General features: G+C 38.2%; 1 protein-coding gene across 2 annotated transcripts in view; it reads left to right on the plus strand.

Moving 5' to 3' along the window:
- LOC149188611 (mitogen-activated protein kinase 4b-like) overlaps positions 1 to 27,117 on the plus strand; it is a 127,447-nt gene that overhangs the window by 66,608 nt on the left and 33,722 nt on the right. For both annotated transcript variants that reach the window (XM_089411681.1, XM_089411682.1), the window contains exon 2: positions 4,673 to 4,802. In XM_089411681.1, the coding sequence (XP_089267807.1) occupies positions 4,673 to 4,802 (130 nt within the window). The remainder of the gene's footprint in view (positions 1 to 4,672; positions 4,803 to 27,117) is intronic.

Below are 27,117 nucleotides of genomic sequence, written 5' to 3' on the forward strand. Positions count from 1 at the left end.
AATGGAAAGTGCCAAGTATGGTGTAAGAGATAATGAACATGCTAGCGCAATTTGGGTTTTCCAAGTAGTGCCTCCCTTATGACCCTAAGGCCTTAAGGAAGGTTCCATTGGACTAGGGCTAAATATTACCCCCCCTCGGTAAGGTGAGTGAATAGATTTACAGTTAAGATTGGTCAATCTTTCAGATCACTCTTTATCCATACTAAATACCCAAGACAAACAAGTATAAGCACCTGGTTGCAAAATGATGAAAGTACATTTTGAATAGCATCCCACCTTCGTCCATGTGATAATGTTGGATGGTGAGAGGTATGTGGTTGATGCAAATGGCGGAGGTACATTGCATATCATCATCAAATAGTGGTTGCTAGGGGTTGTTGACTGGCTATCAAATGAAGGAGAAAATCTCCCTTCTACGGGGTTACCCATTTTGGTGGGTAATAGGGCCAAATTTTCCTTGTTTTCCGCAATTGTTTTTTCTTGTGCCAACTCACTCAGGCACCCAAAAAGGCATGGGGCCCTTCTATGGCTAAAAAAGAATTAATCTACCACTAAAATTTATCTTTAATCACTGAACAAATTAATTTATCTCTAATCAATTGATGCACTAGTTCTACTAAACAATCACTTTGTTCTATTTTTGTTGATGAGGGTGAGGATTATTAGGATATGTAATTGTACTTTTCTTTAGCTCATGTTTTATTTCATTTTCAACACATATATGCACACATAACAACTGATTTTGAAATCTTTGATGTGTAGCCTCATTTATAAAAGCTAATTTTGGATTTTGCATCATGTAATCATCCATGCGAGTTAATATAGACATGGTTTTCCTTCTAAAATGTCATTTATGTGTATCATTCTTTTTTTCTTGCAAGATAATGTGGTGTTATATATATATATATAGAGAGAGAGAGAGAGAGAGAAATTCCTTCGATGTTTCCATTTTGGGAGGATCCCTTTTGCAGGGGTTTTCATTTCAAGAACTCTAGATGTTTGCATGTTTCGTGTAGCTTAGTTCCTAATCCAAAAATACAATAAAATATTCCTAAAGTCACTTTATGGATTATAACCCAAAGTCAAAAGGCATGATATAAGCGTAAATTATAATGGGATGTTATATCCGATCGATGGTCTAAAATTTAAATGACTTTCCATGTAGTGGGGATGAGTTTCTCGGGTGACACATGGTAGAAAGATTACATGCATATATAAACCTTGTTTTTTGTGGAAATTCATCATTCTTTCCACCATTCAACTATCATTCTCGTGCCAGACTTCCCTGGTTCTTGTGGGTTCATCATATAGACATGAGGGAAAGTGAGCTTGGACAACCATTGAGCCCAGTGACTTAGTAAACTATTGTGAATTCCTCGGTGGAATTTGTGGTTGATTCTTCTTACATGTCTTGGTTAAGACTGGAGCTTGGAGGGGGGAATTAGTTGGGTAATATTTCCCATTGCGAGGCTTGAGGGATGCTTGGAAGACTCTTGAGGGAAACGAGAAATCTCGGAGCTATTGCACTCTTAGACTTTCTGGTTGGCTTGTGTTAAAAGCCCTGAAACTTGGAAAGTGGCACAACATGAAGGATTATAGAGGTAGAGAAGGGAGTGCATTACCTTGGGCTGTGTGGGCTAGGGAATGCAAGATTGTAGTTAGGGAGATTGTTGGAGTTGGTACTTGGGTCAGTACTTGTTTGGTATTGACTGCATGACCATAGATGGCTCTAGGTGAGCCTTTGCCTTGGTGGAGTCGGGGTTGACCCACTGTTGAGAGATTTAGAGCAATCAAGTCTTTGGTTGGGTGGAACATCTGGGGTCTATAGCCAATTGGACAATTACATAAGATAAGTGTTGTATTCCTATTTATACGTGTTTAATGATGTACATACTCTGATGTATATATGTTGTTATGGATTATATGTGATTGTTCATGTTTATTATGTTTTTATGCCCATGAATGTGCAACATTACATATAGTTGCATTAGATATTCATGAGTAGAGTTTCATTAAGTACTAGGGGTGACCAAATGATAACAGTGGTATTGGTTGGGTGACTAAAAATACAAATAGTTAATAAAGAATTAAGTGCCATAGGCCTTGTTGAGGGAAATTAGTTATGAAAGTAGAGTTGCTAATGGTGAACTTATGAGCCTGGCCAAACGAAAACTAAGTGTATAGTAGTTACACAATCAAAATGATAAGAGCATGGGTTAGGTTGAAGCCTGGACTCGAAGGTCAAATAATGTGTTATATTGGCCAATTGGATTACCATCAACAAAGTTGACTATATTGTTGACTAGTCTTTGTCATTGACATATCTATCGAATTGACCCTTCACGTAGTCAATAAATGTGATAGGATGGTCAACTACTTGTACAAGTTGAATTCTTGGATGAGTGTCATTATAGGAACGAGTCCAAGGAGGAAAAATTTGGTTTCAGAATATAGAGAACCGGCAATTGTCTTTTCCTGAAGTGCCCCATACTCTTAATGATGGACAAAGGGTGTTGAGTACGTTCCAGATGACATTGTCTAGTATGTATGTTGCATTAAATATATAGTGAACCTAAGAAAATGAATGACTTAGCTAGTTGGTGTTAATTGTAAAAGAACTAAGTTTGCATATGCCCTATGTCGAGAATTGTTTTAGGCATCATAAGCTGAAATTTGGATAGTTATTATGCAATTCCAGCTTGTATTCTTCATGGCCATGTTGTATGGAACCCATTGTTATTATTGTTTGTGGATGCTTTGTTATGTAAATTTGTAGTTCATATTAATTCTTAAACTTAAGCTATTTTGGGAAGTAGTTGAATTCCAAAGTTCCCTATTCCCACATTGGAGTTAAAGAGGGGGTTGGGTGTGCGATATTTCTCCCATATGATATTTTTTAGGGTTGTTGTCTTGTGGGTCATTATAATTGATCCTTTTGGGGCATTACTTTCAAACTTTGCTTCGTTTTAGTACTTATATCGTTATTGTGAATGGTTGTCAATAAAGTTAAATTCTTTATGGATGTAGAATATTTACTAGGTGATTGTTACTTTGTTGTTGAAGTTCAAGGTTAGTCACATCTTATGTTATTAATTTGTGGTATATTTTTATTTTTAGTTTTTTCATTGTCATTCTTTCATCACCCATAGCATTGCCATTTCCCATTTGCAAAAGTGAGCGCTGTTGTTGAATTATAAGTTTCTCCAATGGCAAGTCTTCATTTGTTTTCATAGTGTATGTACTTAATTCCTCTCGCTCTCTCTCACACACACACACACATGGTGGGTTGTTGCGTCCAATTACTTCTCTCCAAGTGTATTTTTCTTTTATTTTGCATTTCTGTTTAGTTGGGATGGCTTTTTGGTGACACCTTTAAACTCTAGTTATAGGTTGTTTTGGTTAGAACTTGTGATGGTTGCTGGTAGGCTTGCTTTTAGTATTTGACAAATATGGGATGTATATGTGATTAGTCAGTTTTCCTCACTCGCTATTTAGGCTTATTTTGGCATCATCATTATAACAAATCTTGTGTGACAGAACCAATCTTAATGGGTATTGAACCTAATTAGTTAGGAAAAGCCCATTCATACTAACACACTCGCACATTGATTATTTGTGTACTCAAACACACATTGATTATGCCATACACCTCATACTTGTTACATATGTTTATAACAACATAGAAGCATTATAAAGCTATAAGCTTGAATATTCTTTTTTTTAGGTTACAAGTCTTAGGGAAAATTCCTGAGTACTTCCCCTCAATTCAAGGATAGTACATAGGGTAAACCCTAGAATCTTCATGGCACAAGGCTGATCAACAACAACGCTTGAAGCCATGACAACAATAAACTCATTATGAGTTCAACATGTCACTCGCTGGAATTGAACTTGGATGGGGAGGATAACAATCATTACTCCCAACCACCTGAGATAAACCCAATTGACGTAATCTTGAATATATGTTAAGAAGAACATTATCTACTTGGAGTGAGATATAATCTATAATGTCATTTATGTACATAATAAATACTATGATTTCTTTTACATTCTATCAAACCACTTACATTATATGCATGTCATAAATGTGCTTATACTCTTTCATTACATTTACTTGCATTGGTTGGTGAGTAATGGAAATTGTCAAGGGTTCTGGTTATTGACTGACAATGCTGGCTGTTCCAATAGTATATTGGTTGTCACTGATTCCACTGTATCAACTACTGGCCAGGGCTCCTCATGTGCTTCTCACGTGATAGTAGCTGGTTGAGTCTATTATTTGGCAAACACTGCATTCAATTATAATTTATAATCTTTTAGCTCCCTTGTATTCTAATTATCTGTGACCTGACACTGGACAGCAATGAAGGAACTAGAGTCTCTTCTGAGATGTGTCTGAGGAAACACTCGACCAAATAAATTGGTTGAAAACATTGACATGATATTTGTTTTTGTTGGACTAGGAAAAAAAAGTCAAATAAGAAAACACTGGAGGCATGAGCTAATGATGATGAAAGAGGCATTTTTTCACACGAATTTACTTCATAAATTTTTTTTCTCATGATCAATTTTGTTGTAATTTTTGTAGTTTCTAAAGATTTCTTTGAATACAACCCTATTTTGTCACTGTCATTATTTCCATCTAACTTGATTTTGTTGTTTTCTTTTACAGTGCAGCAGTGAACTCAGAGACAAATGAGGAAGTTGCTATCAAGAAAATTGGCAATTCTTTTGCAAATAGGATTGATGCAAAGAGGACTCTTCGAGAGATTAAGCTTCTATGCCACATGGACCATGAAAATGTACTTTGTTTACACAATGACGCTCCAAGCATTTATGGTTTTAAAGTGTGTGTGTGTGTGTGTCTTGTCAGGGGGTGGGGTGAGAGGGAGAGTGGTGCAGGCAGGTAAGCTTCATGAGAATCTGAGATTGGGTGGGAATTTACCAATGTTGTTCAAAGTTTTGGGGATGGGGGTCAAGGGGGCAGGTTTTGGCTCTTGGGGATTTATCCAAATCTATTGCTCTGATACCACATGCACAACCTTGATAGCACATTAATAGCCTTAATTCATTGCGTTGATACCATTCTGTAGTAAATTAAGCAATGTACAACCAAATAGCAAATTGTAACAGATTGATGTAAACTGCCTTGATTTTGGAAATTTAGCATGTTTACTAATACAATACAATACCTCCGTGATAGTGCAACTCTCATGCCTTACTCTAATACAAGTTTATATTATTCCATTTTTTGCATGCAACTCAATTAATCAATTTTATTACCACTTGGTAGCATTTCTGAAACAATCAAAGCACTATTGCTACATGCAAAACTATTCTTACACATGCATTTCACCTAGAGCAGATTGATCAGGGACAAATTCACATCTTAGCCAAAGTTATTTTTCCCTGAATGCCAACTCAAAGATGGAGCAATGATATGAGAAAGGAGCCACACTCAAAATGCTAGTCACTCACTATCACATGTTGCATTTGTTAATAGCAGTAAATACCTTGTTTTCCCCAACCAGATTACGGGTAATAAAATGTTGGCCTAATGTTAAACCCTACCAAATCAACCAAGATCAAGGGTAACAAAATGTCGGCCTAAGACAGGGGTGATAGGTGCGGGGTAGAAGGTAATTTATTGTCCGGGAGGAATAATAGATACAACCTTCTCTTGGAGTCTCAGACATGCCTCCAATAACCAAGCGGAGTCCTATGTTTTGTTCCAAGGAATTTCTATAGTGGTCTTGCTTCATATGGGCAATCTAATTATAATAGGGGACTCCAAAAATACCACAAGGAACCTATATGGCACTTCCCCCTTGACCCTTAACCCCAGTCAATATTTTGGTGTATACGATCAAGATTGGAATCCCTCCTGGAGGTAAGTTATTTTCATGTTCTCTGCTCCAACAAATCCACAACAAAGGGATTATCTACCCAAGCAGTGGGGCACCCCACCTGAACCTTGCATATCAACTCGAAAGTGTCATTTCAACCAGTTCCTTGATGACCAGTTGGCATCCCAGTTAGTAGCCACATTGGAAATTTTTATTGATCACAGACTAAAGCTCCAATGTGCTAAGGACGAACTGGGTTTCCTTAGATCTGGTTAAATCTACATGTAGGTAAAATTTGGTTTTATTTTAGGGGTGTTTAATGAAGTGTATATGGTATCATTTTAGTGATATGATATTGTTAAGCATAGTTAAAGAATAGATGGTCTAGATATAGACTAGGATGATGTTTTGCCTAAAATTGATGTCATGGCACTAAGCTGATCTCTATGTAACTCTGTTGTTGCTTAATATAATTTCCCAGTTACTGTTAAAGAGACTATTATGCAAGCTCCAACCAAATTAAGGTAAGAGATATGAAAGCACAAGGATATTACATAGGAAACGCTTTTGCTACAACAACTAAATACCTTGTTGGGTCCTGCCAAATCAAGGTGTCCTTATTGGCCCCAGTGAAATCAAGGGAAGAGATATGCACCATGCTAGAGAAAAACACACATGCATAGGTAAAAACACAAAATATGGGAGAATGCACTTGGTTATTATTATTCCTTGCTGTATTTTCTTTTACATAGAAGAGAGGAGACGTTTATTGAATTGCTCATGCAATGTCAATTATCTAATTACATGTCTAATCTTTATTTATGATGCCATTTATTACATAAAGTTACATAACATACTGCAATAAGAAAAGTATATCAAGTACGTTGGTTATGATCATCATAAAGTTATATTTTAACACCATCTTTTAATGGTCATACTTGAATACACACCAAGCTTATCTTTGAACTTGATAAACTCATATGGAGATTGGACTGAGAGGCTTGATGAGGATGTCCGTGATTTGCTCCTACACTGTACAAACTACAATATCTTGGAAATGTAACTAGTTTCGGTCTTCATAACTATTGATGGTCTTCTAGGTAAAAGCATGTTCTTCATGCTTCTAGGGTTTCTTAGGTCATAAGATATCTTGTCACAAGTCAAGAGAGTAAACATCATGTTTATAAGACCCTTCCTGGCAAAATATATCTTGTAAAAGAATTTATTTTGAGTCTAGAAAGTACTGGAAACATCCAAAGTACAAGTCAGCCTAAAGGAGGGGATTTGACCCCTTGGAAAGGTTATAGATACAAGCAGTTCGACCTCAATTGGCACTCACTCACAAGTTCGATCTCTAGCTGGGAAGCAAGAAAAAAAGGAGATCAAAGGTCTAGAAGGAGAAAATAAGGAAGAAAACTTGTTTTTGGGCTCTATCTCCCTCACACGTGCAAAATTCTAAGGTTTTTGCAGCTGCAAAGGAGGCCGAAATTGCAGGTACGAGTTGCAGTATCAAGTGTTGGAAGAGAGGAATATTTTGTCTTGACCTTGTTGACCTTGGGAGGATCTGTCTTGCTCATCGAAGGATCTCTTGAAGAAGTTGGATTAGGGTTTCTATAGTAGCTTCAGGGCCAAAGTTGCAAAAAGAAGTTGCAGGGTCGAAGTCGCAGTTAGAAGCTGGTTGATGTTGGATTGAGCTGGAGTGATTTCATTCTCTTGGTAGGGCTGACTTGGTTCTTTTGGAGGAGGAATTGGTCTAGGGATTGGGTCTTTGTTGTCTCATTTGAAGTAGATTCTATAAGAAAAGAACAATATTTTATGGGTATTCGTCTTGGTGGGGTTTTTCCCTGGCTTAGAGTTTAATATTTGTGTCCATTGTCTGTACTGCTTCTGCTCTTGATATTTGTTTGATGAAAAAGATCCAATAAGGAAACACAAGAAGAATAATAAAGTTCACAAGCAAGTATTAAGGTTAAGGAAAGTTGAAATTAATAGCTGCCATATTGCATTTTCCAACATGGTATCAGAGCTAAGGTGAAGAAGAAGGCAGCTCAAAGGATCATCTTGAGGACTCAAGAAAGGTTTGCTAAGAGGAATCTTTTGCAAAAGACTACATCAAGACCTCCTCAAAGAAAAAGCATGAAAGGAAAGATTACAAAAAGGGTGTTGATGTCTCTTGAAAGGAGATCTATTCAAAGGCTCTTTGGAAGACATCTTTGAAGGAAGCATTAAAGACCTTGGTATCATTTCATCATTCCTTGAAGTTGTTGATGTCTCTTTGAAGATCTTGAAAGCCTTAAGATAGTTGGAGACATCATCGGTGAAGGAAGACTCAGACTCTTTATTGACAAGCAAGTAGCATATTGTTACTATATGTCTGAATCTACAAGTCATATGGGATCTTTCTGCAAGGAAAGCAATAAGCTTGTTGGCTTATCAAATTTCCTAGCATGGAAGAACAGGATTGACTTAGCACTTACAAAACATGAGGTAATGGAATATGTTACTGGTGAAATTATTGAACCTAGCAAAGACAAGACTCAAGAACTACCAAAGTACAAGAAAGGAGAAGTAAGGTATCAAAGGATCATAGTTGAATCCATTAAGGATCCTCTTGTTCTATTTGTTGCAAATTTGAAAACTTCTAAGGCTATGTATGACAAGCTAGTGAATTTGTACTTTGTAAGTACATTAGGACAAAAGATGTCTTTGAGGAATACTATATAGAATGAAGAAATCAAAGTATGAGGATATGGTATCCTTTTTAATGAATATCTCTAATTAAGAGATCACTTACAAGGGTTTGGAGAGACAATTTCTGATTTGGAAATGACCATCTGTGTATTGAATGCATTGCCACCAGAATGGAGCAACTTTGCAACAAGCATCTACTCCAAGAAAGATTCAACTCCTTTTGATGAGTTGTGGGCTCAGTGCATCTTGGAAGAAACTAGGATCAAGGCAAAAGATGACATTGGATCAGAGGAACAGTCTCAAGCCTATTCAAGAAGCCGAAGAAGAGAAAGTTTGGGAAGTCCAAGAAAAAAGATATGTCCAAGGTTCAATGCTTTAAATGCAATGTGTATGGACACTTTAAGAGGGATTGTCCTAGCTTGCAAAACAACAAAACGAAGGAAAGAGGTGAGGCTCACATAGCTGAAGAAGTGGGAGAACCTAAGTAGAAGCCGAAGAAAAAAGATGTGAAGGACCTTTACAATTGAAGAAGACATCTCCTTTATAAGTTCTTTGGGAAGTTTGTCTTTCGTTTAGGATAGTATGCATTGTTGTTTACTCTAGAAGAGTCTTGATTTTGTGTAGCATCATAGATAGAAGCATGTGATAGGAACATGTTTAGGGTTTACTTGGTTGAGTTTCTTTATATGAGTCATCTTTAAAGATAGACCATTTTGCATATTGTTATTCATCCAAACATTATCTAACATTATGTTGGAGGTGGTCATTTTGCTGAGATGGATCATCATGATCCTGTAAGAACCATCTTTTTGGGAGAATCTTGGAAGAAGCATTAGGACAAAGTTAGTATAAATTTCATATAGTATAGAAACAATACTTTTAGAGGGATGAAGGAATGGAATGGGTCAAGTTGTAGGCTCATTGTGAGACATATGGCTAGATGATGGAATATGGGAATGCATATTAACTCTTGGATAAGATTCATATGTTTAGAATCTTGTAACATGTTGTGTATGACTATATGATGTTTAAAGGGGAAGAATTTGGCTTAAGGACAAATAAAGAATTAAGACTTTCTCTAGATTATATAGAATAATGATTAACATCTAGTATAATCTTTGGAAGAAAAGTTCTAACTTGGTAATCAAGTTCAATCCTTGGGCACTCTAATGCATGAAGGAAGATTCATATGGAGATGGACCATAAGGATGTTGATTGGACAAGAAGGCCATCATGAAGAGGTAAGTTTGATTTTAACTATTGTTGGTTATCTGGTTAACATATTGTTTTGCTACTTGGAAGGATATTGCAGGCAAATATGAAGAATGTTGAGGCAAGCTCAACATAGGATACTTAACAATTAGAAAGTCAAGATACATTCATCTTGGGATTGAAAGGTAGCTGTGCGGGAAGATAACCTGTTAAATTTGGCAACTAGGGCCAAACATCACTTTGGACAGCTCTTATGAGGCAACTGATATTTTTCTTGGATTCCTCTTTCTGAGAGGTATAGGATTGATCTAAAGATCATCCCATTCTGACATGTACAAATGAAGTTATGAATTTATTTTGATTATGGTCAAATTGTCAAGGTCGACCAACCATCAAATTAGCCTCCTCCAACCTTCAACGTTGCATATAAGTACAAGGTGCCTCCTCATTTTGGCATCTCATCTCATTCCTATTTCTCTCTCTCATCTTGATTGGGTACGGATTTCTGGGACTCTCTCTCTCCACACGTGCGAAAGGAAGATTGTCTTTTCTAGTTGCTGCGTTGACTAGATTTTATCGAAATTTCAGGAGGCCAAAATTTCAGGAGGCCGACTTTGACCAGCGTTGATCTTGTTTGACTTCGGTTTTATGAGGGAGACTTCTGTTTGGGTAGGCCGTTGTTCTGGGCACAAAAATCGAAGCAGTTTGACCCTTGCGTTGACTGCCCTAATTCAGGTTGCGACATTGACTTTTGTTGACCAGATTTGACTAGTTATTTTCGAACTGTTTTGGGTTGCATTATCTTGTTGTTGGAGGCCGAGTTGACCAAGATTGACCGAGCTGTTTTGGAGGTCAATTTCAGCCCTGTTGACCAGCGTTGACTTTCTGGTTAGGGCTTTTTGTTTCTGTTGTTTTGACTGATCAGTTTGGGCAAGTGAATATTGTAAATTGTACTTTCTCTCTCTGCTAAACTTTTGAAGAATTATAAGAATTGATCAAGGGTTTCCCCACATTGGGGTTTGTCCCTGGCTGGTGCCATATCTTGTGTCCTCTTGTGTTGGCTTGTCTTCTATTGTTATTGTTTATGTTCTATCTGCATTTTACTATCATGTTGATGTGATTGCTATACTAGATATGATATTGGGCTAATAAAGAAAATTGAAGTAAAATTGCTCTAAGCATAGAACATACCATTGTTATCCTAAAATTAACATGGGATTAGAGCTGAGGTGAAGACAAAGCCCAAGCAAGAGTGAAGAGCAATCACTAAGAGGAGCAATCATTAATCAAGAACAAGTCTCAATGGCCTCCACATCCTACTTCAAGTTTGATGATAAGCTTCATGATAAGTCTGATTATCATGCATGGAAGGTGTCTCTTGATTTGACTTTAGAAGAGCAAGATGTCATGGATTATGTGTAGGGAAAGATTATGGAACCTCCTTCAAATGCACCAGTTGCTTCTAAGACAAAGTACAAGAAGGGTGAAGTCAAAGTCAAGGAAGATCGGGATTCAAAAATGGAAGGAAGGGAAGATGCTTCGTTTGCAACAAGTTTGGTCACTATGCCAGGGAGTGTCCAAATAGAAGGGACACATCTCATGATGATGATCACAATCATTCCAGGGGCAACAACAACAATCAAAAGAATGCAGGTTCAACAACAAAGGGAAAAGGAATGCTTTTGCTACTCAACTTGGAAATGATTGAGCTTCTAAAAGAACAAGAAACTCCAGGTATGATGAGTCTACTGCCTCTCCTAAGCAAAAGGAATTTTATCTTATATCTTCCCTCTCTACTGCCTCTCCTTCGGATACTTTGGGAAATTGGTTGATTGATAGTGGTGCCTCAAGGCACTTCACCGGGTACAAGGAAGCTCTTTCAAATCTGATAGAGAAGGATACAAATTTGGAAATTATCCTTGGAGACAATGCCACCTATCCCGTGAAGGGAGTTGGGAATGTTACCCTTCAATTGAATCAAGGTAACACCGTTCATCTTCAAGAAGTACTATATGTACCTGATCTAAAGAAGAATCTAGTGTCTATCTCGACGATGGAAGACAAAGGATTCAAGGTGGCATTCATCGATGGAAAGGTACGTGTGTGGAAAAGAAATTTCAAAGAAGCATTTACTCTTGGATTCAGGGTTGACAGTTTATATCAAGTTGGAGGAAGTCCACTGGGAGCCATGTCTTGCGACACATCTCTTCAATCCGAATTATGGCACTGGAGGTTTGCTCATCTTCACTATAAGGCTCTACCCGATGCAAGGAAGATGGTTACAGGTATGCTCAAATTCAAAATAGAGCATGAAGGTGTATGTCAGGGATGTGCCGAGGGAAAACATACAAGGGGACCATTCCCCTCAAGTGATAGCAAGACCACAAACATTTTGCAATTGGTTCATTCCGATCTATCTGGTATGTTTCCTGTGACATTATTAGGAGGATATTTATATTATGTTGTCTTTGTGGATGACTTCTCTCGCAAAACTTGGATATATTTCTTGAAGAAGAAGGACGAAATATTTTCATGGTTCCGTGCCTTCAAAGCCTTGGTGGAAAATCAAATAGGGAAGAAGATCAAGATATTGAGGACCGATAATGGAACTGAGTATGAGTCAAATGAATTCAATGACTATTGCAGGGAAGCTGGCATTAAGAGGGAGACTACTACTGCATATACTCCTGAGCAAAATGGTGTTGCTGAAAGGAAGAATCGTTCCATTATAGAAGCCACTCGTGCCATGCTTCATGATCAAGGACTTCCAAAGTTCCTATGGGGAGAAGCTGCCAACACTACTATGTACGTTCAAAATTGATGTCCTAATTAGGCATTGGACTCCAAAACTCCCGAAGAAGTTTTCACCAGTAAGAAACCTGATGTTTCTCATTTTAGAATTTTTGGTAGTCCTGTATACTTTCATGTGCTGAAAGAAAAGAGAAGTAAATTGGAGGCATCTAGGAAGAAAGGAACTTTTGTGGGCTACAATGAAACTTCTAAGGCATATAGAATCTATGTGCCTAGTCAAAGAGAAGTAGAGTTGAGTCATGATGTCACCTTCGATGAGGATGTTGCCCTAAGGAAGATTAGCAACCTTCCTATTCCAAGGAAGGACAAAGAAGCAGATGCAGGAAATTAGGGAGATTCGCAAGATGAGCCGATGCCCGATGTTGAAGAACCGATGGATCCCATTGATCCTCCTCCTCATGAGCCCTCCTCCTCCAAAAGGAGACCCTCATGGCTGAGGGAAACTCTCGAAGATGCTGAGAGACATGTTGCACCAAGGGGGGCATTTCGTGAAAGCAAGAAACTAATAGGTACTAAGGGTACTTAATTGCTATGAGCACCATTATTCAGTCTGAACCTTGCTCATTCGAAGAAGTTGTGAAGCAACAAGTATGGAAGGATGCTATGAACAAAGAGTATGAGTCAATTATGAAGAATGATGTCTGGGATGTGGTCCCTAGACCCCAGGACAAATCTGTTGTCACCTCTAAATGGCTCTATAAGATCAAGCATGGTGCTGATGGAAGTGCTGAGAAGTTCAAGGCCAGATTTGTTGCTCGAGGCTCTCTCAAAAGGGTGGTGTAGATTATGATGAGATATTTGTACCCGTTGCTCGCTACACCACCATCCGTTCGATTATAGCCCTTGATGCCTCGCAAGGATGGAATCTACACTAGATGGATGTCAAGACTGCCTTCTTGCATGGTTCACTTAAGGAGGAAGTCTATGTGGAACAACCTGAGGAGTTTGAAGTTCAAGATCGTCAGACACAAGTATGCAGGTTGAAGAAAGCCCTCTATGGGTTGAAGCAAGCACCTCGGGCTTGGTATGAGAGGATCGATTGCTATCTGATGAAGTTGGGATTTACAAGACGTGAAGTTCATCTGAACCTTTACTTTAAGTTTGAGAACGATAGACCTCTCATCTTGGTACTCTATGTGGACGATCTCTTTCTGACAGGTGCAAACCCTCTTATTCATCAATGTAAGAGAGAGTTCGCTTCCAAATTTGAAATGAAGGACCTAGGACTGATGCATTACTTCCTAGGGTTGGAGGTCTGGCAAAATCCAGGGGAGATTTTCCTTTCTCAAGGAAAATATCATATATGTTGTGAAGCTACTTGCAAGATTTGTGATGCTGGATTGCAAATCCGTGACTACTCTGATGGAACTTAACTTCAAGAAGTTATGTGGAAGTGTTGTTGGGCCCGATTTGGGAAATCCTTCCGAGTATCGTTAACTCATAGGGGCCTTGATGTTCTTGGTGAACTCCCGTTCGGACATATGTTTTGCAGTAAACTCATTGAGTCAGTTTATGGTTGAACCTCATCATATGCATTGGATTGATGCCAAGAATCTCTTGAGATATCTCTAGGGCACAATCACTTATGGACTGAGATACACTGCCGGGAATGTGAGGCTCCATTGTTACTCTAATGCAGACTGGGCTGGCAGTGTGGTGGATTACAAAAGCACATCACTATGTTGCTTCTCTCTAGGTTTTGCTTCAATATCATAGATGAACATGAAGCAGAAGTCGATTGCTTTAAGTACAATTGAGGCTGAATACTTTGCTGCTAGTTTGGCCTCCTGTAAAGTTGTCTGGTTGAGGAAGCTCTTTAGTGAGTTGTTTGGACATGTGTTGGATACCACCGCGATCTTTTGTGACAACCAGAGTGGGATTCGTCTTTTTGAGAATCTCGTGTTTCATGATCGCTCCAAGCATATTGATATTAGGTACCACTTTATCCGGGATATGGTGCAGCGGGGAGCAATAAGGATCCATCATATTGGGACTGATAAGTAGGTCGCCGATATTCTTACGAAGCCCCTCGGGAAGGTCAAATTCTTAACCTTTTGTGAGTGACTTGGAGTCGTGGAGAGACCCTCTTATGAGGGTCTTGTATGAGATGGATAGTGAGCTCTGGGAGCTCTGGGGGGCTTAGGGTACTTCTTGGAGCGATGAGCGACCATAGGGTGACTCACCCTCCCCTGTTGGTGTGATGTGTACAGGGTGAATGGTTCACCTTCCCTTGTGATACCCCATGGTGGCATATGCATAGGCTAAGTGGTTCACCCTCCCTTATGGCATATGAGCAGGATGAATGGTTCACCTTCTCCTGTCGGCACATCTTACCCATGCAGTAGGGAAATGAGGATAGGGACCATGGTATTACTGATGGACGCATCGTGTACTACCGTACTCCCTATGCTAGGATGTTGATATTGATCTGGGATCAATGGGAATTGACTACGGGTTAGTTAAGAGTGGTATGACACATTCTCTGTTGTTGGAGACCAACATCGGGTCAGTTGAGAATGGTATGATACATTCTTGATCATTTCATCTTTCTTCATGGTTCAGTAGAACAAAGCAGAGCAATGCAGTGATAGGGATGGTATAGATTGTCAGACAGTTTGGCAGGTGATGTTTTCCCTAGTTGAGAGGGAGTGTCAAATTTGGCAACTAGGGCCAAACATCACTTTGGATAGCTCTTATGAGGCAGTTGATATTTTTCTTGGATTACTCTTTCTGAGAGGTATAGGATTGATCTAAAGATCATCCCATTCTGACATGTACAAATGAAGTTATGAATTTAGTTTGATTATGGACAAATTTTCAAGGTCAGCGAACCATCAAATTAGCCTCCTCTAGCCTTCAACGTTGCATATAAATACAAGGTGCCTCCTCATTTTGGCATCTCATCTCATTCATCTCTCTCTCTCATCTTGATTGGGTACAGATTTCTGGGCCTCTCTCTCTCCCCACGTGTGAAAGGAACACTGTCTTTTCTAGTCGCTGCGATGACCAGATTTGACCAAAATTTCAGGAGGCCGAAATTTCAGGATGCCAGAATTTCAAGAGGCCAAAATTTCAGGAGGCTAAAATTTCAAGAAGCCTAAATTGTAGGTCGAATTTCAGGAGGCTGACTTTGACCAACATTGACCCTGTTTGACTTAGGTTTTGTGAGGGAGACTTTTGTTTAGGCAAGCCACTGTTCTGGGCACAAAATTTGAGGGAGTTTGACCCCTGTGTTGACCAGCGTTGACTGCCCTAATTCAGGTCGTTGCGTTGACTTTTGTTGACCATATTTGACTGGTTATTTTCGGATTGTTTTGGGCTGCATTATCTTGCAGTTGGAGGCCGAGTTGACCAAGATTGACCGAGCTGTTTCGGAAGTCAATTTCAGCCCTGTTGACTAGCGTTGACTTTCTGGTTAGGGCTTTCTGTTTCCGCTGTTTTGATTGATCAATTTGGGCAAGTGAACATTGTAAATTGTACTCTCTCTTTGTTGAATTTTTGAAGAATTATAAGAAGAATTGATCAAGAGTTTCCCCACATTGGGGTTTGTCCCTGGCTTGTGCCATATCTTGTGTCCCCTTGTGTTGGCTTGTCTTCTACTATTATTGTTTATCTTCTGTTTGCATTTTACTATCATGTTGATGTGATTGCTATACTAGATATGATATTGGGCTAATAAAGAAAATTGAAGTAAAATTGCTCTAAGCATAGAACATACCATTGTTATCCTAAAATTAACATAACCTGAAGGTCAACAGGGGAGATCACTTTCATTCAAAAGCAGTGATGAACTTGAAGTTTGGAAAGGCTCAATATAATGCCTTCATTGATGAAAGTGGCGTACAAGATAGATGACCTAGATCTTGTCATAAGATTGAAGAGAAAAGATGGCTCCATGATACTTGAAGAGAAATCAAGCTCGATACAAGAGATGTGAAGAAAAGAGGGAGCCATTCAGCTATAAAAGACAAATAACTGGTATTAACTTCCCAATTTTGAAAAGAAGTTAGGAATCTCCTCTGGTTTTGAGGAGTAAAGGAGTCTCCTTGAATAGGAGCAAGGGTCTATGCTCTGATCTAAAAGGGAATAGGGATATCCTCTTTGATTAAGAGGGAGTGATGATGGACATCACATGTGCATTCTTTGCTTTATATGAAGAAAGAAAGGTGGAGGATTGGATAAGCATTTGCAGTTTCCTTGAGGATGGACAATCCAAGAAAGGAAAGCTACTGACACTCTTTGAGGATGGGACAAGTATCCAAGATAAGAGTGGTGGAAGAGGATCGATATTCTTTGAAGATTTAGGAATGGAAATCCAAGATAATAATAGTCCTTAAAGGACATCCTTGTGAACATTCAGATGGGGTATGTGCCTTGTGGAGGTAGTGCAGTATCACACATAAAGCCTCCCAACATAATGATCTTGAATGAAGTTGAGCTTGTCTAGTTAGGCCTCAGAGACAATGTTGGTCATAATGATGATGCTTACAATTGGCTTATCAATCTGACTCTTCTTATGAGTACTCTTTAGTTTGAGAATGATGTTGTACTGATTGTACAATTATGAATACTTCCTTAGTTAAGAGGGGGTGTTGGAACTGTAACTAGTTTCAAACTTCATAATTGTTGTTGTACTCATTTCGATATGTATCTTATGTAACAAACAAAAAGAAGAAAAGAAAAGCGTTATTATTTTAAAAGCATGGTTTTCATGCTCTTTGCTGATGGTCTTCTAGGTAAAAGCATGTTCTTCATGCTTCTAGGGTTTGTTAGGTCATAGGATATATTGTCATGAGTCAAGAGAGTCAACATCATGTTTATAAGACCCTTCCAGGCAAAATATATCTTGTAAAAGAATTTATTTTGAGTCTAGAAAGTCCTGGAAACCTCCAAAGTACAAGTCGGCCTAAAGGAGGGAATTCAACCCCTTGGAAAGGTTATAAATACAAGTAGTTTGACCTCATTTGGCACTCACTCATAAGTTCGATCTCAAGGTTGAAGTTCAATCTCTAGTTGGGGAGTAAGAAGAAAAGGAGAGTGAAGGTTTAGAAGGAGAAAAGAAGGAAGAAAACTTGTTTTTGGGCTCCATCTCCCTCACACGTGTGAAATTCTAGGGTTTTCGCCGCTGCAAAGGAGGCTAACATTGTAGGAGGACGAGTTGTAGTATCAAGTGCTGGAAGAGAGGAATATTTTGTCTTGACTTCATTGACCTTGCGAGGATCCGTATTGCTCATAGAAGGATCTATTGAAGAAGCAAGATTAGGGTTTCTGCAGCAGCTTTAGGGCCGAAGTTGCACGACAAAGTTGTGGTCAAAGTTGCAGTTGAAAGCTAGTTGATGCTGGATTTGTTGGAAAATGTAACTAGGTTCAGTCTTCATTTAATGTATTTGAGTCATCTTATAATGTACTTGTCAAAAGAATAAAGAAAAGAATTATTATTATTATTATTATCGTGACTTATTAAAGCATGGGTATCATGCTTGGGTCACCATGTTTTAGGTCAAAGTCCCTATTGAGGACTTCTAGGATTTATTCTGAGTCAATAGAGTGATTGTACTTTTAAAGAGACCCTTCTTGGGCTTTTGAATCATGTAAAAAGGTTAAGTATTGAGTCAAATATGATTTATGTATCCTCCACACTAAGTTAGCCTAGAAGAAGATCAAGTCGGTCTAAGAAGGCTATTCGATCTCACATGGAGCCTATAAATACAAGCACATCGAATTCATTTGGAACACACTCTCTCACAAGAAGTTTGATATCCTTGTAGTTGGGAAAAGTGTGAAATCTGTGGCTGGGAAGTTGAAGTAAGTGCGAGTTTGGGGAAGTCTAAGGAGAAAGGAAAAATCGAATTTTTGGTGCCTCTCTCTCTGTTTCGTGCCCTGGATTGGGAGATTGAAGTCTTCGAAATTCATTGTTGCCGGAAGTTGTTAGTTGCTGGAAGCTACTGCCTAGTCGAAGTTGCTGAAAAGAGGTCGAAATTCTGAGAGGCTGACTTAGTGTGGAGGGAAGGTCTTGTCTTGGTCTAGGGTGAAGAGTCTCAAAGAATACTATTGAAAGGAAGAGTTTTTTGACTGGGTTTGCCCCTCGAGGGGGGGTTTTTCCATGGCATAGTGCCTACATCTGGTATCTATTGTTTTATGTGCTACTACTTTGGTAATTGATTGATGAACTAAAAGAAAGAAGATATAAAGAATCGTAATAACAAGAAACATCACAAGTAATTATCAAGAATAAGAAAATCTTTCTGCCTTTCTGATTTTTTAACATGGTATCAGAGCTTTCGTGAAGAAGGAAGAAAAAGGCAGTCTCAAACACTTGATCAAGGAATCATTCAAAAGGATTATCTCAAGGAAGGAATCTACTATATTCAAGGAATATGTCTAACGCAATCAAGAGAGAGAATAAACGAAGGAGCCTCTAACTACAGGTCTTGGAAGAAGAGGATTGACGTCATCCTTAAAAAGAGCAAGGTACTAGACTTGGTCAAAGGAAAAGTAAAGAAGCCTACATAGGATTCTAGTGATGATGACAAAGTGAAATTCAAGGAACTAGAATTGGTGGCCATGACTCTGATGGTAGAAGGAATAAATGAAAACCTTGTCCCATTCATAGCTAACATTGATCATGCTTAGAAAATGTATGAAGCCTTGTCAAAGTTGTTTACTATTAAGAACATTGGTCATGTAGCTAGTTTGAAGAATGAGCTAAGGACCACAAAGATGACTCAAAAATACACAGTGGCATCTTTCTTTGTGAAGATATCAAGAATCAGGGATGATCTTTTGGCCATTGACGAAATTGTTCCAGATAAAGAACTTGTGATCACTACCCTATTAGGATTGCCACCCTCTTGGGGTGCATTTGTTGCAGGTCTCAACAGTTGGAAGGAAGCTTCCACTTTTGAAGAACTATGGACTACCTGCAGTCAAGAAGAATTAAGGGTCTCCTTAGTTGCCAATATTGAAGGAGTGTCAAATGCCTACATTACTCAACACAAAGGAAGGAAATCGAAAGGACCAAGGAAGAAAGTTGACATGTCCAAGATAGAACGTTATCAATGCCATAAGAAGGTCACTACAAGAGTGACAGTCCCGACAATCCAAGAAACAAGAAGAGAGAAAGAGATCAAGCCAACTTTGGTGAAGGAGACCCAAAGAAAGTCAAGCCCGAAGAATCTAATATTAGGGACTTACACTACTAAGTCCTTTGCTTGTAGCTTTAGATATCTTGTTTTATATGTTTTAGAATTTATAGGTTTTTAACATATTTTGGAAAATATATTTTTATTGTTTTTATAAGTTTGTATGTATCCCTCAAGCTTTGGAGGGAGCCCCCAACAAATTCCCAAAGATAAGTATCTCATCTCCTTTCAGTTTTTGGTTTCATGTACTTGTTTAAGTTTTGATTATATTAATACTAATCACCATTCTCCCTCTATTATCTTGATTAGGAAAATATCTCCTATATCCTCAAGGAGTTTGAAGAAACAATAGGTATGTGTTAAACTACAATACATTGATTTCTTTAAAGTTCATTCATTTGACAATCTATTACTAACATTGTTATGTCTAGCTATATTGAATCATAATGATTCTTGTTTTGGGTGAATCATCACTTGATAAATCTACCCACCCCACTCATATTCTTAACTTATTTTGTAGGACCCTAGACAAGTTCTGGAAAACCCTAACCTAAGGGTATGCTAATGTGAATGTCTGAAACCCTAAATTGCTTAGGGATATTGTGAAATGCTATTTGAAGTTTTTATTGATGATGTCATGTTTGGGATTTTGGTATGATCAAGAAAACTTAACTTGTTAGGATTGAATGATAAGGTCTAAAATCTCGAACCCTCTAAGATTTGGTAATTTTTAGGTTTTCTATGTTCCTATGTTGAAACCCTAACTCATTAGGATTGGGTGGAATATGTAAGCAAGACCCTTAAAATGTCAGAGAAATGATTTCCTTGGTATGTGTTTCTGTCTAATCGAACCCTTATCTAATGTAGTTTGTTATATGTCTAACTTATGTTGATATTTGTGAAGTTGGGTTTGACTAACACATGATATGCAATGCCTATGCATGATGATGAAACCCTAGTTATATATAGATATGTCCTTTTGGTCGAAACCCTAGCTTGGTTTAGGTCAGATGTATTAATGTTGTCGGACATATGATATGCTTATGAATGATTATGAATTCCTAGATACATGGGTTGACCTAGTTATTGATGGTCATAAGTCTTAGGATTTAATATAAGTCCTTGTTTGAGATTCTAGGATGATGATATTTGGAAATCTAGGGCTTTGCAGCTAAACCCTAGTAGGAAGTAAATTCTCTAGTATGTGTGATATAACAATCTGAGATCTATTTAATGATTGTTGAGATCATGGAATTCTAGGGTTTTGGAGTTGAACCTTAGTGGAAGTAAAAATCTTTGATGTATAATGACAATATGATACTTTGAGATTTGAAATCTGAGTTTTGGTTGGATTGATGGTTGATCGGAAATCTAGGGTTTGCAACTAACCCTAGTAGAAGTTGGTCATGTTAATGACTAAGCTGTGATTGAATTTGATTGATTCTTTTGTATGAAATCTAGGATTTGTATATAACCCTAGTAATCTAACATATGAATTCTGAAAGTTTTTAGATGCTTTGTAGATCTATATTTGTTTGAATTGTTTCTAGGGTTTGCTATATGTTGAAGTAAGGTATGCCATACCTTTGGAAGAAACATTGAAACCCTAGATGGAATGAAAGTTTTTATGAAGTAGTCTAGGGTTTATGACAAAGTCCCTAGCAAGATGTTGAAGAGTATATGTATCTTGTTTGTAATTAAGTCTGGGTATCTGATATGTATAAAGTTAAAATGCTTCTGTGATTCTGATATGGCTAACTTCATGCTTCTATAGACTTGGTTGTACTTGCTATCTAAGTTGTGCAGGTACACAATCTTCAATATGGTGAAGATGCTCGTTGATGTGATAAGCATGATGAGGATAATGATAACTCTGATGAAATGGTTGGAAGCCATGAAAGATTCTCCGATGACAAAAATAAGAAGTTGATCTCCCTAAGGAAGCTTGAATAAAAGAGATCTCCCTAAGATTAAGAGGGAGTCTAGATAATAAGATGCTCCCTGGTTGAGAGGGAGGATATAGCTTAATTTTGATTGAAGAATGAATTTCGGACGATATGTTGTTGCATGAGAAGTAGGAAAGCATATGATTGAGGAATCTTTTGTCAAAGATTCGGTTGATATTCCTACTGAGTTGAGGAGCAACATCTAGAACAACCCCAAAGTTTTGTATTTGATTATGTACATGTGAAAGTATATTATTGATTGGGGTTGTGATTGTACAGATGAATCTCTCGAAGGAGTTGATATCATGTTGGTTACCAATCAATTTGATTGGGAGAGATTGGTTATCTTTGATATGCTGGATCTAGGAGAGTTAAGGCTTTGTGAGTGAAGCATTGCCTGGGAAGACATATGGCCGACACTTTGTGTTGATGTCTAGGTCCCAAAGTTGGAAAGATGGCGTTTGTCATTGAGCTCTGACACGTGCCTGGATTTCTGGGTTGATGGTTAGCTAATAAGCCTGATGGTACCTAGAGAGGCTGAAAGCTTGAGTCCATCTTATTCCCACTTGGATAGATTGCCCTGGTCAGGAATCTAGTCCATGGCATTGCGATGCCTAAATTGTTGAGAGACCAATGGATAGATTTCCCTAGTCAGGAATCTAGTCCATGGCATTGTGATGCCTAAAGTTCTTCATGGTTCATATAGTTTGAGATCTTCCATTGTACTTGTATATGATGAATACCTCCCTAGTTAAGAGGGAGTGTTGGAAAATGTAACTAGGTTCGGTCTTCATTTAATGTATTTGAGTCATCTTGTAATGTACTTGTCAAAAGAATAAAGAAAATAATTTTTATTATTATTATTGTGACTTATTAAAGCATGGGTTTCATGCTTGGGTCACCATGTTTTAGGTCAAAGTCCCCATTGAGGACTTCTAGGATTTATTCTGAGTCAATAGAGTCATTGTAATTTTAAAGAGACCCTTCTTGGGCTTTTGAATCATGTAAAAAGGTTAAATATTGAGTCAAATGTGATTTATGTATCCTCCACACTAAGTCGGCCTAGAAGAAGATCAAGTCGGCCTAAGAAGACTATTCGATCTCACATGGAGCCTATAAATACAAGCACATCGAATTAATTTGGAACACACTCTCTCAGTGTGAAGTTTGTTGCTAGGAGGCCGAAGTAAGTGTGAGTTTGGGGAAGTCTAAGGAGAAAGGAAAAATCAAAATTTTGGTGCCTCTCTCTCTCTGTTTTGTGCCTATGATTGGGAGATCGAAGTCTTCCAAGTTTCACTGTTGTCAGAAGCTGCCAATTGCCTAGTCGCAGTCGCTGGAAAGAGGTCGAAATTCTTGGAGGCTGACTTGGTGTGGAGGGAAGGTCTAGTCTTGGTCTAGGGTGAAGAGTCTCAAAGAATACTATTGAAAGGAATAATTTCTTGACTGGGTTTGCCCCTCGAGGGGGGGTTTTGCCCTGGCATAGTGCCTAAATTAGGTGTCTATTGTTTTATGTGCTACTGCTTTGGTAATTGCTTGATGAACTAAAAGAAAGAAGATATAAAGAATCGTAATAACAAGAAACATCACAAGTAATTATCAAGAATAAGAAAATCTTTCTGCCTTTATGATTTTCTACTAGGATTGAGCTCGGGTGATCTGATTCTCTTGGTAGGGCTGACTTGGTACTTTTGGAGGAGTACTTGGTTTAGGGATCGGGTCTTTGTTGTCTCATTTGAAGCAGATTTTATAAGAAGAGAAGAGTGTTTCTGGGTTCTTTTTCCCTAGCTTGGAGCTTAATATTGTTGAAGGAAATGTAACTAGGCTAGGTCTTCATAAATGTAATTTTGGTATTTGTACTAATTCAATAAAAGAGAATTTATTTTTGTATTATTTGTCAATGAGTTTCTTGCTCCTTGCAAATGGGTCAAGCACGTTTTGAAGTGCTTCTAGAGAGTAAAAGTTAAAATGTAATTATGATAAGACCCTTTGAGGGCGTGTTACATGATGTAAGTCAACATACAAGGTCATGGGAACACCTACAAGCATGGTTAAATACCCTCCTAGAACCAACAAAGTCTACAAGCAACAAAACAGTGAATAAAAATGAATTATGAAGCAAACTGTCAAGTCGGCTTTAAGGACAGTCATGTCGGCTGGAAGAGGAGGGACAGACCTCTATTTATAGAGGTTGTCCACTCCCCATACAACGAATCATCAAGCTCTGAAATCAACGAAGAAGGGTAGTCGAGTAAGGGTGAAGAAAAGACAGGTTTGAGGAGCCTCTAGTGCAATGAAGGAGAAGAAGTTAAAGCCGCAGTCAAAGGGACAATTTCTAAGGTGAAAACCAGTCACACGTGCGAGGAACAAAGCCATATTTAATCAATATGTTTACAACATCATCTTGGGATTAAAAGGTAGTTGTATAGAATTATAACCTAATGGTCATGTTCAAATGACAACAAAGATCACTTTCATGTTTAGAGGGAGCTATGATAAGGCTCAATAGAATGCCTTTATTGATGATGACTAAAGAAAATGATATGAAAGGTTGATATCTTGAACCCTGTCACAAGATTGAAGGAAGAAGATGACTCCACAATATCTAGGAAGAAAGAAGCTCAATATGATGAGATGCAAAGGAAAGAAGGAGCCTTGCAGCTATCTCCATAAAGAATTGGTAGTTGATTCATTTATGAAGACAAGCTAGATAGCTTGTGATTATGACTTCCCAAATTGAAAGGAAGTTAAGGATCTCCTCTATATTTGAGGGGGAGTAAAGAAGTCTCCTTAAATAATTGAAAAGGAGCAAGGATCTATTCCCTGATCAAGTGGGAATGAGGATATTCTCCCTGGTTGAGAGGGAGTGATGATGGACATTGTATTCTCTTTTATCATGAGTCATGCACTAGGCCAGGACTAACAGACATACGTCTAAGTGAAGGTCACAATGGGGAGAATGGAGGATTGGATAAGCATTTGTGATTTCCTTGAGGATAGAAAATCCAAGATAGAAAGTGGACCGACACTCTTTGAGGATTGGACAAGTATCCAAGACAAGAGTGGTCGAAGAGGACCGATATTCTTTGAGGATTGGAAATCCAAGACAAGAATAGTCCTAAAAGGACATACTAGTGAACCTCTGAATGGGGTATGTACCTTGAAGAGGTAATGTGGTATCTCACCGAAAGCCGCCCGACATTATGCTCTTGTATAAGAAAGAGCTTGTCAAGTTAAGGTTGTACTATGTTGACAATGTTGGTCATGATGTTGATGCTTAAAGATGGCTTACCAATCCGACTCTTCTTATGAGAACTCTTTAGTTTGAGAATAACGTTGTACTAGGTGTACAATTATGAATACCTCTCTAGTTAAGAGGGAGTGTTGGAAGATGTAACTAGTTTCAGTCTTCATAATTGTCAAGGTGTTCAAGTCATTATGTATATCTTATATTACAAGAAAAAAATATATATTATTTTAAGCATGGGTTTCATGCTCCATTTTTTATGGTCATCTAGGTCAATCATGTTCTTCGTGCTTCTAGGATTTGAAGAATATTTTTCTTGAGTCAAAAGAGTCTTTATCATTTGTATAAGATCCTATTGGGCAAGTTGTAACTTGTAAAAGATATTAATTATGAGTCTAGAAAGTCCTATAAGCCTCTTAGCACAAGTTGGCCCCACTAGCAAGAAGTTGGCCTAAAGAAGGGTATTCGACCTAATGGAAAGCCTATAAATAGAAGCATATTTGACCTCATTTAACTACCAATATTATCTCTTAAGGAAGAAGTTTGATTTGAAGTTGGGAACAAGAAGGTAGCAAGAGAAAAGGTCAAGGAAGCAAGAAAAAAATTAGGAAAAAGAAATAAAGTTTGTTTTTGGGCCTTATTCTTTCACATGTTCGAAAGGAAATAGGGTTTCTGCAGCTACTGCAGGGCCGAAGATTGCAGGTTGATGTTGCAGGTTCAAAGTTGGGGGCTGAAGTTGAAGCTGAAAGTTGGTTGAAGAAGTGATCTTTGTTGACTTGGTTAATATTTGACCTTATTGGAAGGATCTCTTGGAGGGTTGACTTGGTGCTTGGAGGAGGACTTGGTCTGGGGTTTGGGTCTTGGTTTTCTCATTTGAAGCATATTCTATAAGAAGAGGAGATTCTTTCTAGGTTTTCCCCTTGGAGGGGTTTTGCCCTTGCTTGTAGCCTACTTTCTGTGTCCATTGTTTTTATTGTTTTTGCTCTTGATAATTGTTTACTGAAAGGATCTAGTAAAGAAACATAAGAAGATAACTAAAGTTCACAAGCAATTATTAAGGTTAAGGAGAATTTGTACTAATATTTGTGCTATTGCATTCTCCAACATGGTTTCAGAGCTAAGGTGAACAAAGAGAAGGCAGCTGAAAGATCATCTTGTTGACATAAGAAGGGATTGCTTGTCAAGGGGAATCATTTGCAAGGACACAAGGAAAGAAGAAGAAGACTTATTGACCTAGAAAGAAGGTTACTACGACAAGGATTTCATTATCTCAAGAAGGATCAAGCTCTCATTGAGGGAAGGATAAGCTCTTGTTGAAGATTCTCTAGTACATCATTTTCAAGAAGAGGAAGCATCAAAAGAATCTTGGGATCATCATCCACTTTTTGAAGTTGTTCAAAGACACCATTGTTGAAGGCATCCTAGAATTCATCATTCTAGGGCATCATCGAAATCTCCTTGAAGGTCATGAAAGCATCGAGATAGTTGGATACGTCATCAAGTAGGAGAGCTCTTAGCTGACAATTAAGTGTCATATTGTCATCTATGTCTCAATCTACAGATCATATGGCTACATTTTGAAAGGAAAGCAACAAGCTTGTTGGATCAACAAACTTCCTTGCATGGAAGAAGAGGATTGACTTGGCACTCACAGAAAATGAAGTCATGGAATATGTCCTTGGTAAAGTAGTTGTCACAGACGAAGAGAAGACTCAAGAGCTAGCAAAATATAAGAGAGGAGAAGTGAGAGCACAAAGGATCATTGTTGAATCCATAAAAGATCATTGTGTTCCCTTTATTGCTGATTTGAAGACATCCAAGGCTATGTATGATAAGATGGTGGTAATGTTGTACTCTATAAGTACATCAGGCCAGAAGATATCCTTGAGGAACCAACTATATAAAAAAAGGAGGTCAAAGGATGAAGACATGGCCACTTATCTCAGGAAGATCTCATAAATAAGGGACCAGTTGCAAGGGCTTGGGGAAACTATTGCCGACTCTGAAATGACCATTTGTGTATTAAATGCTTTGCCACTTGATTGGAGCAGTTTTGCAACTAGTATCTATTGTAGGAAGGATACTACACCTTGTGATGAGTTAACGACTCAATGTATCTTGGAAGAATCCAAGACCAAGGCAAAGGATGACACCAAATCAAATAAAAGGTCTCAAGCCTTTATTACAAGGACCAAGAAGTTGAAGAAAGGGCAGTTTGGAAAGTC

This window comes from Pinus tabuliformis, chromosome 3_1, assembly GCF_031772625.1.
Source record: "Pinus tabuliformis cultivar Carrire ecotype Pingquan chromosome 3_1, CPIR1, whole genome shotgun sequence".
Classification (NCBI taxonomy): Eukaryota; Viridiplantae; Streptophyta; class Pinopsida; order Pinales; family Pinaceae; genus Pinus; species Pinus tabuliformis.